This window comes from Girardinichthys multiradiatus, chromosome 21 (assembly GCF_021462225.1).
Source record: "Girardinichthys multiradiatus isolate DD_20200921_A chromosome 21, DD_fGirMul_XY1, whole genome shotgun sequence".
NCBI lineage: Eukaryota > Metazoa > Chordata > Actinopteri > Cyprinodontiformes > Goodeidae > Girardinichthys > Girardinichthys multiradiatus.
In genome coordinates this window covers 3,684,930-3,699,109 of record NC_061813.1, presented here as the reverse complement: position 1 = coordinate 3,699,109, position 14,180 = coordinate 3,684,930, and the positions used below count along the sequence as shown (strand labels likewise).

At 39.4% G+C, this 14,180-nt stretch overlaps 1 protein-coding gene across 1 annotated transcript in view; it reads right to left on the bottom strand.

The window, feature by feature from the left end:
* rsu1 (Ras suppressor protein 1) overlaps nt 1-14,180 on the bottom strand; it is a 57,527-nt gene that overhangs the window by 6,027 nt on the left and 37,320 nt on the right. The window contains exons 5-8 of the mRNA XM_047350109.1: nt 13,473-13,591; nt 5,987-6,069; nt 4,265-4,379; nt 1,789-1,921 (exon numbers count right to left, since the gene is read on the bottom strand). Coding sequence (XP_047206065.1) covers nt 1,789-1,921; nt 4,265-4,379; nt 5,987-6,069; nt 13,473-13,591 — 450 coding nt within the window. The remainder of the gene's footprint in view (nt 1-1,788; nt 1,922-4,264; nt 4,380-5,986; nt 6,070-13,472; nt 13,592-14,180) is intronic.

Genomic DNA, 14,180 nt, shown 5'->3' with positions numbered 1-14,180 from the left:
CAGACGAGAGTGGAGATGCAACTGTGAAGCCGTCTACAAGAAGGAACAGAGCAGAATGTTCTTCTTGAGGAAGCTTACATCCGCAAGATGCAGCAAGATGCTGCATATCTTCTATAAGTCTTTTCATCATCTGCTGGGGTAGCAGCATCAGAGCCAGGGACTTAAAAAAGCTCAACAAGCTAATAAAGAAGGCTGGCTCTGTTCTGGGGACTTCTCTGGAACCTCTGGAGATCATTGGGCAATAAAGGATTATTCATAAAATGAACAAAAACATGGAGAACTCTGAGCATCTTCTTCATGAGACTGTCGTGCGACTGTCGAGTGTGTTAAGTCAAAGGCTTCTTCAGATTAGAAGTAAAACAGACCGCTACAGGAGATCCTTCCTGCCCACAGCCATCAGCATTAATTTAAGGTTATCAGTTTTGCATGAAAAAGATCTTACACAGCCTATTATGACCAATAGAAGAGATGGTTTAAACTTCCCCCTTTTCCTCTCTGCTTTGCTCCAGCTCTGTATTCACAATGTCCCTTCTTTAGTTTATTGGGGATTAGGGGGGAAACAAATTGGGTTCTATTTGAGCCTTTGATATGTCAATTTGTTGCTCCCAGTAGTAAAACGTAAACAAAAATAATCCTCTTGTTGCCATGATTACAAATCTTCAATAAAAGATACCAATCAGTGCTCCCCTCTCTCTGCTGCTCCATCCTGCATCTTAATTTTAATACACTACAGACACTTACAGCTTTTGGGGTTGGGATGGAAGAGCAGTAAGCAGTGGGATCTTGTGCACTCCAGCCACAACCCGCTCAACACAAGCACACTTCTACACTTATGCTTGCACACTCACTTGCCCCCCCGCACACGCACACACACACACACACACACACACACACACACACAAATAGATGAATAATCAGACTGTTTGAAGGTCATATAAAACACAGGTTCCTATTCCAGAAATGTTGTCGGTCTACTTTGATGCCAGATGCAGTCTTGGTTTGATGTCAATCACACATTAGGGGTCCATCTTGCAAAATCTTTTTGCTGTGGCCCAGGCAGGCAAGCAGCTTTTCTTTAAGGTAGGCCTTAAATGCCAAGACAGGGCAAGTGTAAAAAACTAAAATAAAATCAATTAAAATACCTTGTATCTTTGAAAAGGAATATTACAATCCAAGTTATGAATGCTATGTTATTTTCACATGGGTTGGTTCAAATGAAAGATGGAATTGCTCCATGGTGTTTGTGTTATAATGGGAAAACTGTTCAGACAAATATGCAAATAAAAAATATCAGCGAATACAGTCACACAAAGAAGGGATCAGTTCCATACAGTGCCTCAGGGCAACAGTTTGAAATCTTCTCAGATTTGCAGTTTTTGTGCTGCTTGTAACAAGGAATTAATAGCATCCTTCTGAGTTATTGTGCTTTTCAACACTTTCTTAGCCAGACAGCACCATGTAGATACATGTCTAGAACCTATTAATATTACAAAACATGACAATTGAAGTTATACTAGATGCATCTTGTTGCATTTTCAACTAGATGCATCAATGATGAAAAATTACTAACAACCATGTTATCAGTCATTTTATAATAAAAAATATTTCCCTATGTAGAAATAAAATAACTGAAAAAAACTATCAAGGCATTGATGGATGGACTTCAAGCTTAAAGCCCAGACACGGTAGTGTGTGAAAACCTAGTTTGGAGGATACAAATCTGGACATAGTTCATGTGCGAGCAAGAAAACACAGTCAACAAGAAAATATGTATAACTTTGTACTTACTACTTATAGGTCTCTGAACGAACGTATTCAAAAACATGGGAGACACCAAGTTGGAACTGGTCTGCGATTGGAGTGACCCATGGATTGTTCTCTGCTTTGAACACCTGCTTGGGACCAGTTAAATCCAGATTACCTGCAGACATAGACACAAACAACAATGAAGTAACACTAACATTACAATATACCTTATTTTATATACGTTATTTTACCTTATGTTACTTATTGGCCATATTCTGCCAATTACAGTGGCTTGTAAAAGTATTCATACCCCTTGAACCTGTCCACATATTGTCACATAACCACAAACATAAATATATTTTATTGGAATTTTATGTGAAAGACCAACACAAAGTGGTATACAAATGTGAAGTGAAATGGAAATTATACATGATTTCTTTTTTTTTGTTTTTACACATAAAAAACTGAAAAGGCCATTGTGCAAAAGTATTCAGCCCCCTTGAGTCAATACTTTGTGGAACCACCTTTATCTGCAATTACAGCTGCAAGGCTTTTAGCGTATGTCTCTACCAGCTTTACACATCTAGTGACTGAAATTTTTGCCCATTCTTCTTTTCAAAACAGCTCAAGCTCAGTCAGATTAGATGGAGAGGGTTTCTGAACAGCAGTTTTCAAATGTTGCCAGATTCTTGATTGGGTTTAGGTCTGGACTTTGACTGGGCCATTCTAACACATTAATATGTTTTGTTTTAAACCATTCCATTGTAGCCCTGGCTTTATGTTTAGGGTCATTGTGCTCCTGAAGGTGAACCTCCACCCCAGTCTCAAGTCTTTTGGAGACTCCAACAGGTTTTCTTCCAAGATTGCCCTGTATTTGGCTCCATCCATCTTCCCATCAACTCTGACCACCTTTGCTGTCCCTGCTAAAGAGAAGCACCCCAGAGTATGATGCTGTCATCACCATATTTGACAGTGGGGATGGTGTGTTCAGAGTTAGTTCTCCACCACACACAGTGTTTTGGATTTTGGCCAAAAAGTTCAGTTTTCAAGTCAGGGATGAGCCGTCTGTATGTTCTCCACATAACACAATGTCTGATATATTTGTGATTAAATCCGGTTTTCATGCAAAAATGGGTAATTAGGACAAGCGTATCTTGAAACTTTTTCTGTCTGAGCTTCTGCAGAAAGGCATTTGAGCCACAGAGTTTCCAGAAGACACTGTGCCTCTAATCACACGTTGAGTGAAGCGGATTGCTTCCTCCCTGCCAAAGAGAAGATGACAGGAATTGCGGTACCGTATGTCTTCCTCCGTGCCAGTCTGGATAGCGGGAGCTACTTACTTAAAGGAAAAAAAAAAAATTCTACCTTGAATTTCTATAGTATGTGATGATATGCAGCTGTCAAAAAACAAGGAATGGTAAATAAAGAGCTGTAATTTTCTATGATTTTTGCAAATTCTTACAACTGACTGTGCTCTTTATTTTTATATTTTGTTTCAATTAAAACAGTGCTAGTACAGACAGCCTGATGGATGGACACATGCAACACAGACATTCATATAAAGACTTCTTTTGTTTGGAGAAAACAATCTAAAGTTGCAATAATGTTACTTTTAACACAAGTTACTAAAATAAAAGAGTCCTTGGCACAGATGTTTGATGGGATGGTTTGTGAGTTCCACATGACAGCACACTTCCTCCTGGTCACTATGTTTTATAGAACTACTATTACCGTTGCACAAGTTTATACTGCAAATTCGTACTTGAGACGTTGGATCAGTGGGTAGAGAAGTTGTCTCACAAGCCAAAAGTTAAGTTTGATTCCAGCTTCCTTCTGCCACGTGTTCATGTGCCTCTATGTTATATGTATGAATGTGGTTGTTAGTGCAACTGGGTGAATGTGGCTCTAATGTAAAGCTCTTTGAGTGGACAGTTTAACTAGAAGAGCGTTGTATAACTTCAGCATATTTAGTATTATGTTTGTTGTTGGCTTAAATTTGTTGGTGTAACAGAGGTACATTGAAAAAAGAAAACATTTTTACAAAATGTCAATTTTTAGGTACAAAACAAAACTAAAAAAGTGTTTTATATTGCTCCATTTTGAAAACCAAGCAGGCATAGATGCATAATGTAAACAATTAAATAACTTGACAAAAAGTGGCAAATACATAAAGCCAGTACAACAGACACAATGCAATATTTAATAGAAATCTGTCTGTTGATGGAGTTTGGCACGTGTTAGAATACGTTTTAGTTTCATCAAAAGGCAAAAATGCTAATTTAATTGGATTACAGTAAATTATGCACAGAAGTGCAATAAAACCTTGCAGCATTGCTAGTGTTACATTTGATTTATTGAAAATTCTATAAAGAAAATCCCAAGTTGCTAAAATACTTGTATTTGCAGTCCTGATAATGTTAAGATGAGGTAGTGATAAAAGCAGAGTAAAGTAAAGACTAGAACTCAGAGTCAAATGATGAAGGACATGCATGTACATGTGTTTCGGTGTTGAGAGTACCAAGTTCAGGAGGCAGAACAGTCAGTCTGTTGCCCTGGATGTGAAGCTCTTTGAGTTGAGCCAATTCACCAATCTCCTTGGGTAACGAGATCAGATCATTATCTCGGAGACTCAGCTAGACATAAAACAAAAAGATGGGAGGAACATACATTAGCATCACATGGTTTCTCAAATATTTTAATACAAATATATTTATATGTTTACAATAGGCAATGATTCACAGTTTCCCAAGTATAGTTTAAAGTACTGAACAGATTATTCCAGATTTGCATTTTAAATCAAACCCATAAAAGACGATGTGTGTCCCCCGGCTTTAAATTGGACAAATAATGGTATCCATTGCACCATGCCCATTTCTGCGGATGTTCAAGGTAATTGACGCCTCTTCAACATTGCGAGGCGGTAAGGAACAGTGCCTCTGGACGGGCCGACTGCCGTGGTTCAGGAGTATGGTGTCAGGGGCCCGGGGAGTGGTGGCCTAGTGGTTAGAACTGGAGATTTGCGTTCCGGAGGGGGACACAAGGGGCTGGGTTCGTATCTTACAGATTGCCGCTCTAGGTCCCTGAGCAAGACCCTTAGCCCCAGAATGCTCCCGGGGCGCCACACAATGGCAGCCCAATGCTCCCTATAAGGGATGGGTTAAATGCAAATTTTGTTGTATTGTACATGTGCAATGACCAATAAAGATGATTTAATAGGGGCCATCTGGTCTCCACACTCAGTTGGACCTGTTCCCAGTGCATGTTGGACTTCGTCATGACTGCCCTCTGACTGAACCTAGAAATCTTGTCCATGAAAATTATGAAGAGGACCGGAGTCAAAGGCCAGAGGGGGTCTTGTTTGGGGACCAATGGATCTTATCTCTTCTTTTTGCAGAGCTGAGCCGAAAAGCAAAGCTCTCGATTTACCGGTCAGTCAATGTTCCTACCCCATACTTATGGGCATGAACCGAAAGAACGAGATCCCGGATACAAGCGGCTGAAATTAGCTTCCTCCACAGGGTGGCCAGGCACTCCCTTAGAAATGAGGTGAGACGTTCTGGCATCCAGGAGGAGCTCGGACTAGGGCCGCTGCTCCTCCACATCGAGAGAAGTCAGTTGAGATGACTTGGGCACCTTCCATGGGAGGTGTCCCAGGCACGTCCTACTGAGAGAAGGCCCAGGGGACGGCCCAGGAAACGCTGGAGGGACAATGTCTCTCCGCTGGCCTGGGAACGCCTTGAGCTCCCCCTGAAGGAGCTGGAGCAGGTGTCTAGGGAGAGGGATGTCTGGGTGTCTCTGCTAAGTCTGCTGCCCCCGCAACTCGGTCCCGGATGAAGCGTATGACGACGAGTACGAGAATATTATTGGAATGTTAATTTATTTCAGTAACTCAGTTCATGTAGTGAAACACATTGATTAATTCCACACAGAAGGACGTTATCAAGCCTTTATTTATTATGATGATGATTTTCTGCATGCAGCTAGTAAAAACAAGACATTTAAGGTTAGGATATTACATCAGAGCCATAAAAAAATCTTTTTTAATACAGAAACATGGGCTTAATGAAGAATATGTTTAATACCTGCTTTATGGTTATTTTCAAAGGAGTGGTTTTAATCTGACAAACACGCCTTGTCTGAACCCATATGCTAGTTTATTAAATATGACTGTTCATTTTCTGTATGATAGTAGAAAATCTTATCTATAAAACCCACGTCACTAGTACTGGGATAAACTTACAATTTGCAACTTTGTCAGCTTCCCAATCTCAGCAGGAAGAACTTCAAAGTCGTTGTCACTCAAATACAGCGCTCTTAGAGTGGCTAGAAAATAAAAATCAGACGTTTAGAAATTAGCATACATTTTTCCATTTATCACAAATGCAAATGATGGACAATCAAAACAAAATCTAGAAAGGTCCATATAAAACAATGCACCAACTGCTCTTCAGTCTTATAACACATTAAGATCTTTTAAATGACATGTTAAACATTTTCTCACCAGTTTAAAATAAACTCTGAATTGAACTCCGTTTTTAACCTGTATGCAAGATGTACAACATAACATGTAGTGCCATGTAGTGAAAAGAATAAACCATAATATACATTGGTTGGTGCTGCCATCTAGTGTATATGCAAAAGAATTACAGCCAGATATGATGAAATACTGCATTAATGTCATACCACGTTCACTTGTCTTTCCAATATGAAGGTATGTGTTCTCCTACCTGTACTGTATAGCATATACAACAATGTTCAGCTTGTTTTTCAGAGTGTTGATGCTAAGGTGCATCAGTTTTTTTGCAATCTCTGGCAACTGAAAAACAATATTAAGAGCATATCACCCTCACAAATTTGTATACACAAACGTCTTCAACTATTTTTCAATGTTTACATTACTTTATTAAAAAGCTGTTCGTTTGTCCCAGTACTGGTATCAGACCATTCACTCTTTACGTCCAAGGGCTGTGACAAAAGAATTGTCCTCTCACAAATTTCATTTTTTTTAATTAAATTGCTTTAAATAATCAGTCACTAGTCCTACTAAAGCCAGCTACGGCAAATAAAACTCAGTCTTCCTTTTTATTTCTTCCATCCCTTTATTTCCTTTGCAAAACATTTAGCTTTTTGTCCACTGTTTCACATTTTACCCAGCTCTAGTTTAAGGAACACAGGTCCAGTGCAACTTGAATATACAGGTCCTTCTCAAAATATTAGCATATTGTGATAAAGTTCATTATTTTCCATAATGTCATGATGAAAATTTAACATTCATATATTTTAGATTCATTGCACACTAACTGAAATATTTCAGGTCTTTTATTGTCTTAATACGGATGATTTTGGCATACAGCTCATGAAAACCCAAAATTCCTATCTCACAAAATTAGCATATCATTAAAAGGGTCTCTAAACGAGCTATGAACCTAATCATCTGAATCAACAAGTTAACTCTAAACACCTGCAAAAGATTCCTGAGAAGAATCTGCACAACGAGAAGAGGTGACCGGACCCTGAGGAAGATTGTGGAGAAGGGCCGATTCCAGACCTTGGGGGACCTGCGGAAGCAGTGGACTGAGTCTGGAGTAGAAACATCCAGAGCCACCGTGCACAGGGGTGTGCAGGAAATGGGCTACAGGTGCCGCATTTCCCAGGTCAAGCCACTTTTGAACCAGAAACAGCGGCAGAAGCGCCTGACCTGGGCTACAGAGAAGCAGCACTGGACTGTTGCTCAGTGGTCCAAAGTACTTTTTTCAGATGAAAGCAAATTCTGCATGTCATTCGGAAATCAAGGTGCCAGAGTCTGGAGGAAGACTGGGGAGAAGGAAATGCCAAAATGCCAGAAGTCCAGTGTCAAGTACCCACAGTCAGTGATGGTCTGGGATGCCGTGTCAGTTGCTGGTGTTGGTCCACTGTGTTTTATCAAGGGCAGGGTCAATGCAGCTAGCTATCAGGAGATTTTGGAGCACTTCATGCTTCCATCTGCTGAAAAGCTTTATGGAGATGAAGATTTCATTTTTCAGCACGACCTGGCACCTGCTCACAGTGCCAAAACCACTGGTAAATGGTTTACTGACCATGGTATCACTGTGCTCAATTGGCCTGCCAACTCTCCTGACCTGAACCCCATAGAGAATCTGTGGGATATTGTGAAGAGAACGTTGAGAGACTCAAGACCCAACACTCTGGATGAGCTAAAGGCCGCTATCGAAGCATCCTGGGCCTCCATAAGACCTCAGCAGTGCCACAAGCTGATTGCCTCCATGCCACGCCGCATTGAAGCAGTCATTTCTGCCAAAGGATTCCCGACCAAGTATTGAGTGCATAACTGTACATGATTATTTGAAGGTTGACGTTTTTTGTCTTAAAAACACTTTTCTTTTATTGGTCGGATGAAATATGCTAATTTTGTGAGATAGGAATTTTGGGTTTTCATGAGCTGTATGCCAAAATCATCCATATTAAGACAATTAAAGACCTGAAATATTTCAGTTAGTGTGCAATGAATCTAAAATATATGAATGTTAAATTTTCATCATGACATTATGGAAAATAATGAACTTTATCACAATATGCTAATATTTTGAGAAGGACCTGTATACGTAAATGAACTAAAGTCAATAAAGTAGTAAAAATGCCTTTTATTTTTGAATAAGTGTACATTGGGTCAGTATGTTAAAAGCCAAAAAACTGATGGGCAAAATCAAAGTCATTGTGTATCAAGGTGTGATGTGGCAAATCCAAGATGAAAACAGCCGTTTTGTAGGTGGAATGCGTTAGTCCCCTGATGGGAGCAAATGTGCTTTAATCAAGAACATACAAACAAGTAGTGTGTTTTACTAAGGGGCAGAGGTGGGATTATGTCATTGTAATCCAAGTCACAAGCAAGTAGAGACAGGTACCTTTCACATTTGAACGGATACGGTACCGAGGCCAAGTACCTGGGAACCTCAACACTACCAATTTCCGGACTTTTTATTTAACAATTATTTCTCCAAATATAAACTTTGTTTTTAAATAATATATGTATTGTAACATCTCAGTTGTTTCATTGCTTCCATGTTGCTGGCTGCAGATGACGAGTCGATTACAGATGCAGGCATGCTAACGGTGCAGAATGCAGGAGTTGTAGTCGTAGATCTGAGGCTGATGAAAATTGTGCACTCTTCAGCCTTGAGAAAAATATTGTGCTTAACCAGGTCTTTCCTCAGATTAGAAGTATTCCCGCTGCTGGTCTTGAACTTTACAAATATTGCAGGGAGTGTAATCTGCATTGCATTTTGAAAACTGGAGCCATACTTTTGAGAGCTTTCTATCAGCTGTGCTTTGTTGACAGTACCAGTGGCTACTGACGTCACGCTAATGTGCCTGCAATACTGTGTTCATGTCTGACATGGAAAACCGCCCACTCTTCCACTCCCTCATTGTCACAATGATGCGTTTAGGTACCGAAACATGGTACCGTTTGATTTTACGTGAATAGGTACTCAGTAGTACGGATGGAATTTGGACGGTACCTATAAAGTACCAAAATTCTCATATCTTTCCACCAAAGTGCTAAGTTAAGTCCCAAGTTAAAGCATGAAAGGCCCTAGTTAAGTCCAAAGTCAAGGCATGCAAGTCTCAAGTCAAATTGATATCCTAAATTTTTCATCTTACGTCTCAAACAGGTTTTTAGACCAGTGATAATCACAGTTAATAGTTCTGAGATTCATACATATTAAAATACGTTTTTATCCACCAGAACAACCAGCAAGAGAAAGTGAACTTCGAATGCATCTGAAAATGAAAGCTGATGCTGCTTTTTACATTAAATATTAACCAAAACAAACAAGACATCCAGTAACTTTAATGACCAATCTCCATAATATAAAAATACCTGAATTATATAGCAAATGTAATTACTCCATGAAAAGCACATTTAGCTTGACAATCGGAATTGACTCACGGAGCAGCAGCTCTTTCACACACGTGTCGAGAAGAAAAAGAGAGATAAAGGAACGAAAAACTGATTTTACTGAGCTTAAGCTTGGGTGTGTGTAGGGCTGGGCGATAAATCGATTTTATCGATTAATTCGAATTTGCAATTAATAAAGATTTAATTTTTGGGAAATCGGAATTTTTTTCTGTCGCGCCACTGAACTCCTCGGGCCTCTGTAGCTGAGTGACGTCAGTAGACCTGTCTCTCACAGAAACACCGAAAATGGCATCTAGCAAGGAAGACCTTGTTCCCAAAAAAGGCACGACTTCATCAATTATATGGAACTGGTTCGGTTTCGTGACCACGGACTTGGAGCAACACACAGCACGTTGTAAAATCTGTTTAAAGCCTGTTGCTACTAAAGGTGGAAGCACTACAAATTTATTTCAACACTTGAAACAGAAGCATTCAGTGAAATGGGAGAAATACTGCTCTCTACGAACAGCTCAGGACAGCAACAGACCAGAAATCCCTGCCAAGAGACAACCCACCTTAGGGGAATCATTTTCATACAGTGTTCCCTACGAAAAGACTGGGCCCCGATAGAAAGCGATCACGGATGCTGTCGCGTTGTTTATTGCCAAAGATACTGTGCCTATTTATACAGTGGAAAAGTCTGGCTTCATTCACCTGCTGAAAACTTTAGACGCAAGGTATGTACTACCTAGCCGGAAATATTTTGCTGAAGTTGCCTTGCCCCACCTGTACAAATGCACACGTGAAAGGATTGCAACAGAGCTGGCGGCTGTAAGTTTTTACTCTGCCACAACAGACTTGTGGTCCAGTCGGAACAGACAATGGAGCCATATATGAGTTTGACTGCGCATTTTGTCGACGATGACTGGGCTCTATGAAGTGTCTCCCTGCAAACAGCTTACTTTCCCGATGATCACAAAAGTCAGGTCATTGCCGAGGGGTTAGAAGACGCTCTGAACTCCTGGAACCTTTCCGAAGACCGACTCATCTGTATGACAACAGACAGCGGCACCAACATTATTAAAGCTCTGAAAGACATCGGGTGGCCAAACCTCCAGTGCTTTGGACATAAACTACATAATGCCATACGTAAGAATCGAATCTATATATATTTAGTAAATCTTATTTTGTATTTTATATACATGTCATACATAGCGTCTTTTTTGTCATTTGACATGCAGTCATGGCCGTTTTCCCACAGAAAATACACAGTACACTTAATACATAAGCAATTAATGTATTTTCATCAAATAATACATATTTATACAAAATGTATGTATATACGTATGTACATGTACCATGTGAGTATGTGTGTGTCTGTGTCCCTACTTCTGTAAAATAATATCAGAGAAAAAAGTCAAAATTGACCAGTAAATTAATTGTAGCTTATTATAACAGTAAACCTGATGCATTTGTGTTTTCATTATTATACAGAGAATGGTGTGAAGTACCCACGGATTGAACGTGCCATAGGGGTTTGTAAAAAAGCTACTGCTGCCTTTTCTTACAGTTGGAAAAAACGAAGAGAACTGAGTGAAGTACAGGCTGAGATTGGTCTACCCCTGCATCAACTAATAACAGTCCCCAACTAGATGGGGTTCGCGTCAAAAAATGATACAGAGATTTCTGGAACAGGAAAAAGCGATAGTTCGTGTCTTGGGTTCAGACAAGAAAAGCCGGCATCTTGTGCCCACTTGGCAAGACATTGATGTTTTGGAATCTGTAAATAAGGCTGTTCGACCCCTCCAAGACTTTACTGATGCCCTGTCTGGTGAGGCATATGTCAGTGTTTCCTACATTAAACCGGTTCTCCATTTGTTTAAAACGAGTCTCCTACAGCCAGCAGAGGAAGACACTGAGCTCACTAAAACAATAAAAAAAAACATACAGCAGTACCTTAATGATAAATACAGCAACAATGTGCAGGATGAACTCTTAGACATGGCCTCACTAATGGATCCCAGGTTCCGGACAACCTACATTGACCCAGGCAGGGTGGAACACATCAAAAAAAGGGCAGTCACTGAACTGATGTCTCTGCCTGCTGAAACAAGTGCATCACACCAGCTAAGTGGTGCAGCTGTGCATATGTGCAAAGAAGAACAGAAAATGACTTTAGGTGCCTTCTTCAAAAAAAATGTGACAGTGCCATGTCCCCATGAATCAGAGACTGTGAAAATAGAAACTGAGCTGGCAACCTACCTGTTGACCTCGGAGGTCGACCCAGACACCGATCCACTTCAGTGGTGGAAGCGCCACGAACCAAACTTTCCAAGACTCAGGAAACTGGCCAAGAAATATCTTTCTGTCCCTGCTACTAGTGCCCCATCAGAGAGGGTTTTTAGTGTGGGAGGGGGCATTGTTACATGCTACAGGGCATGCCTGAAGCCAGATGCACTAGACAGGCTTGTTTTTCTTGCCAAAAATGTGTAGAAAAAACCTCAAAAGACAGCAAGTATGTCATATTGATTTTGCTGACTATGCAAGGAATATATGTTTGAAAAGTAACTATTTCATTTTGTTTACATAGTCATAGAAAAAAAATATTACATAACCCTTGATTTCTTGTTCATTGTTTTCTTCAAGTAATATACATTTAGAAGAAGAAATCAAGGATGATGTAATCTTTTCCATGATTGTATCAGGGATTTATTGAAATACTCTTGTATACATAAGCTATATTTTCTTAAAACTTTTGTGAAATCTAATGCAATTTTATTTTGCACTGTATTAGTCCCAAAAGGGGAAGATGTTTTGATAATGGCATACAGTGTTGACTTTCTGTTTAAGAAAATATACTGTCAAAATATTCTAAAGGGGAAACGTTTTTTACCCTAAGACAAGGCACTTTTATATATTGTTTTATTTTTTAAGCTAGTTGTTGAAGTTAAACAAGTGAAGTTAGGCTTGTTTTGAGATGTATACTCAAAACTGAGAAACTAGCTAATGTGTAATATCACAGGCATTTTTTGTTGTATTTTCAGGGTTAACAATGGCAGGGCCTTCCATCTTGGTGAATGGCCTGCATCTTGTTCTACAAACACGTTTAACGGCTTGTATTTAGTTGAGATTTGAAGTCGGGTCAACTTCCAGGTGGATGATTAAAATAAAAGCAAGTTTCTGAAAATAATTTCTCAAATTTGTTTTCATGAAATGAAAGAGGAAACTAAATCGATTAATCGGGTTTGGTATAAAAAAATCGGAGATTTTATTTTTAAGCCATATCGCCCAGCCCTAGGTGTGTGTATAATGTTAACTTTGGAAAAGTCTTGGTCATAGCTTGAATGAGCTCAGAGGGAGCGAGTTTATGTTGTAAACACCATTCATTGGTAAGTCAGCTCTAACTCGTGTTGCTAAAAGCTTCATAAAACGCCTGTCTGCTGATCTAGATGAAAGTGCAAAAAAGGCACCATTACTTTGCATGTTTTAAGTTTTAGAATTTATAGTTTCAGTACAGAATTATCTGCAGTGAAATGCATAATATCACTATAATGAGCTAGTAGTGAATCAAAAGTAACTGATAGAAATTTCTGAGTTAATGTGCAATTCATAAATGAGTTATTTTATTGGTTAGAATGTGACCAAAATAATTACATTTCATTCTTTCACCATTCACAGGAAGAAACAATGTGCGTTCTAAAGACACCCTGTTTATGCTTTTTGACTAAAAGTTCACAAAAACCACAATTAGCTGTGCGTTGGTTATTGTTCTATATCTCAGCTCCTACAAACCTAGACATGTAAATATCTTGAAGTAGATTATACTTACTTAGGTAGAAGAAGTTTCCAGGCAAAGAGTTCTGGTTCAGGTTGTTGTAGGTTAGGTCCAAGACCTCGAGAGCAGGCAATGAACCAAATCCTCTAGGCAATCCACTTAGACGATTCATCCTGTACACACAGAAAAAAATTTAAGTTTCCCAATTATCTAAGATTTAAATTCAAAGTAAAACATTCATCCATGCATGAACATCTGCAAAAACTTTTATTTTGTGAAAAATGCTAAGTTTTGGAAACTCATTGAGGCAAATCCTAAGGAGACAATTAACTCAAAACACAGTCTGGGTCAGTAGGCTACAAAATCATGGGGGAGACTGCTGCTTGGACAGATGTCCAGAAGGCATTTACACCTTGTGTGTGTGTGTGTGTGTGTGTGTGTACACTGCTCAAAAAAATAAAGGGAACACTCAAATAACACTTCCTAGATCTGAATGAATGAAATATTCTCATTGAATACTTTGTTCTGTACAAAGTTAAATGTGCTGACAACAAAATCACACAAAAATCATCAATGGAAATCAAATTTATTAACCAATGGAGGCCTGGATTTGGAGTCACACAAAAAATCAAAGTGGAAAAACACACTACATGCTGATCCAACTTTGATGTAATGTCCTTAAAACAAATCAAAATGAGGCTCAGTATTGTGTGTGGCCTCCACGTGCCTGTATGACCTCCCTACAACACCTGGGCATGCTCC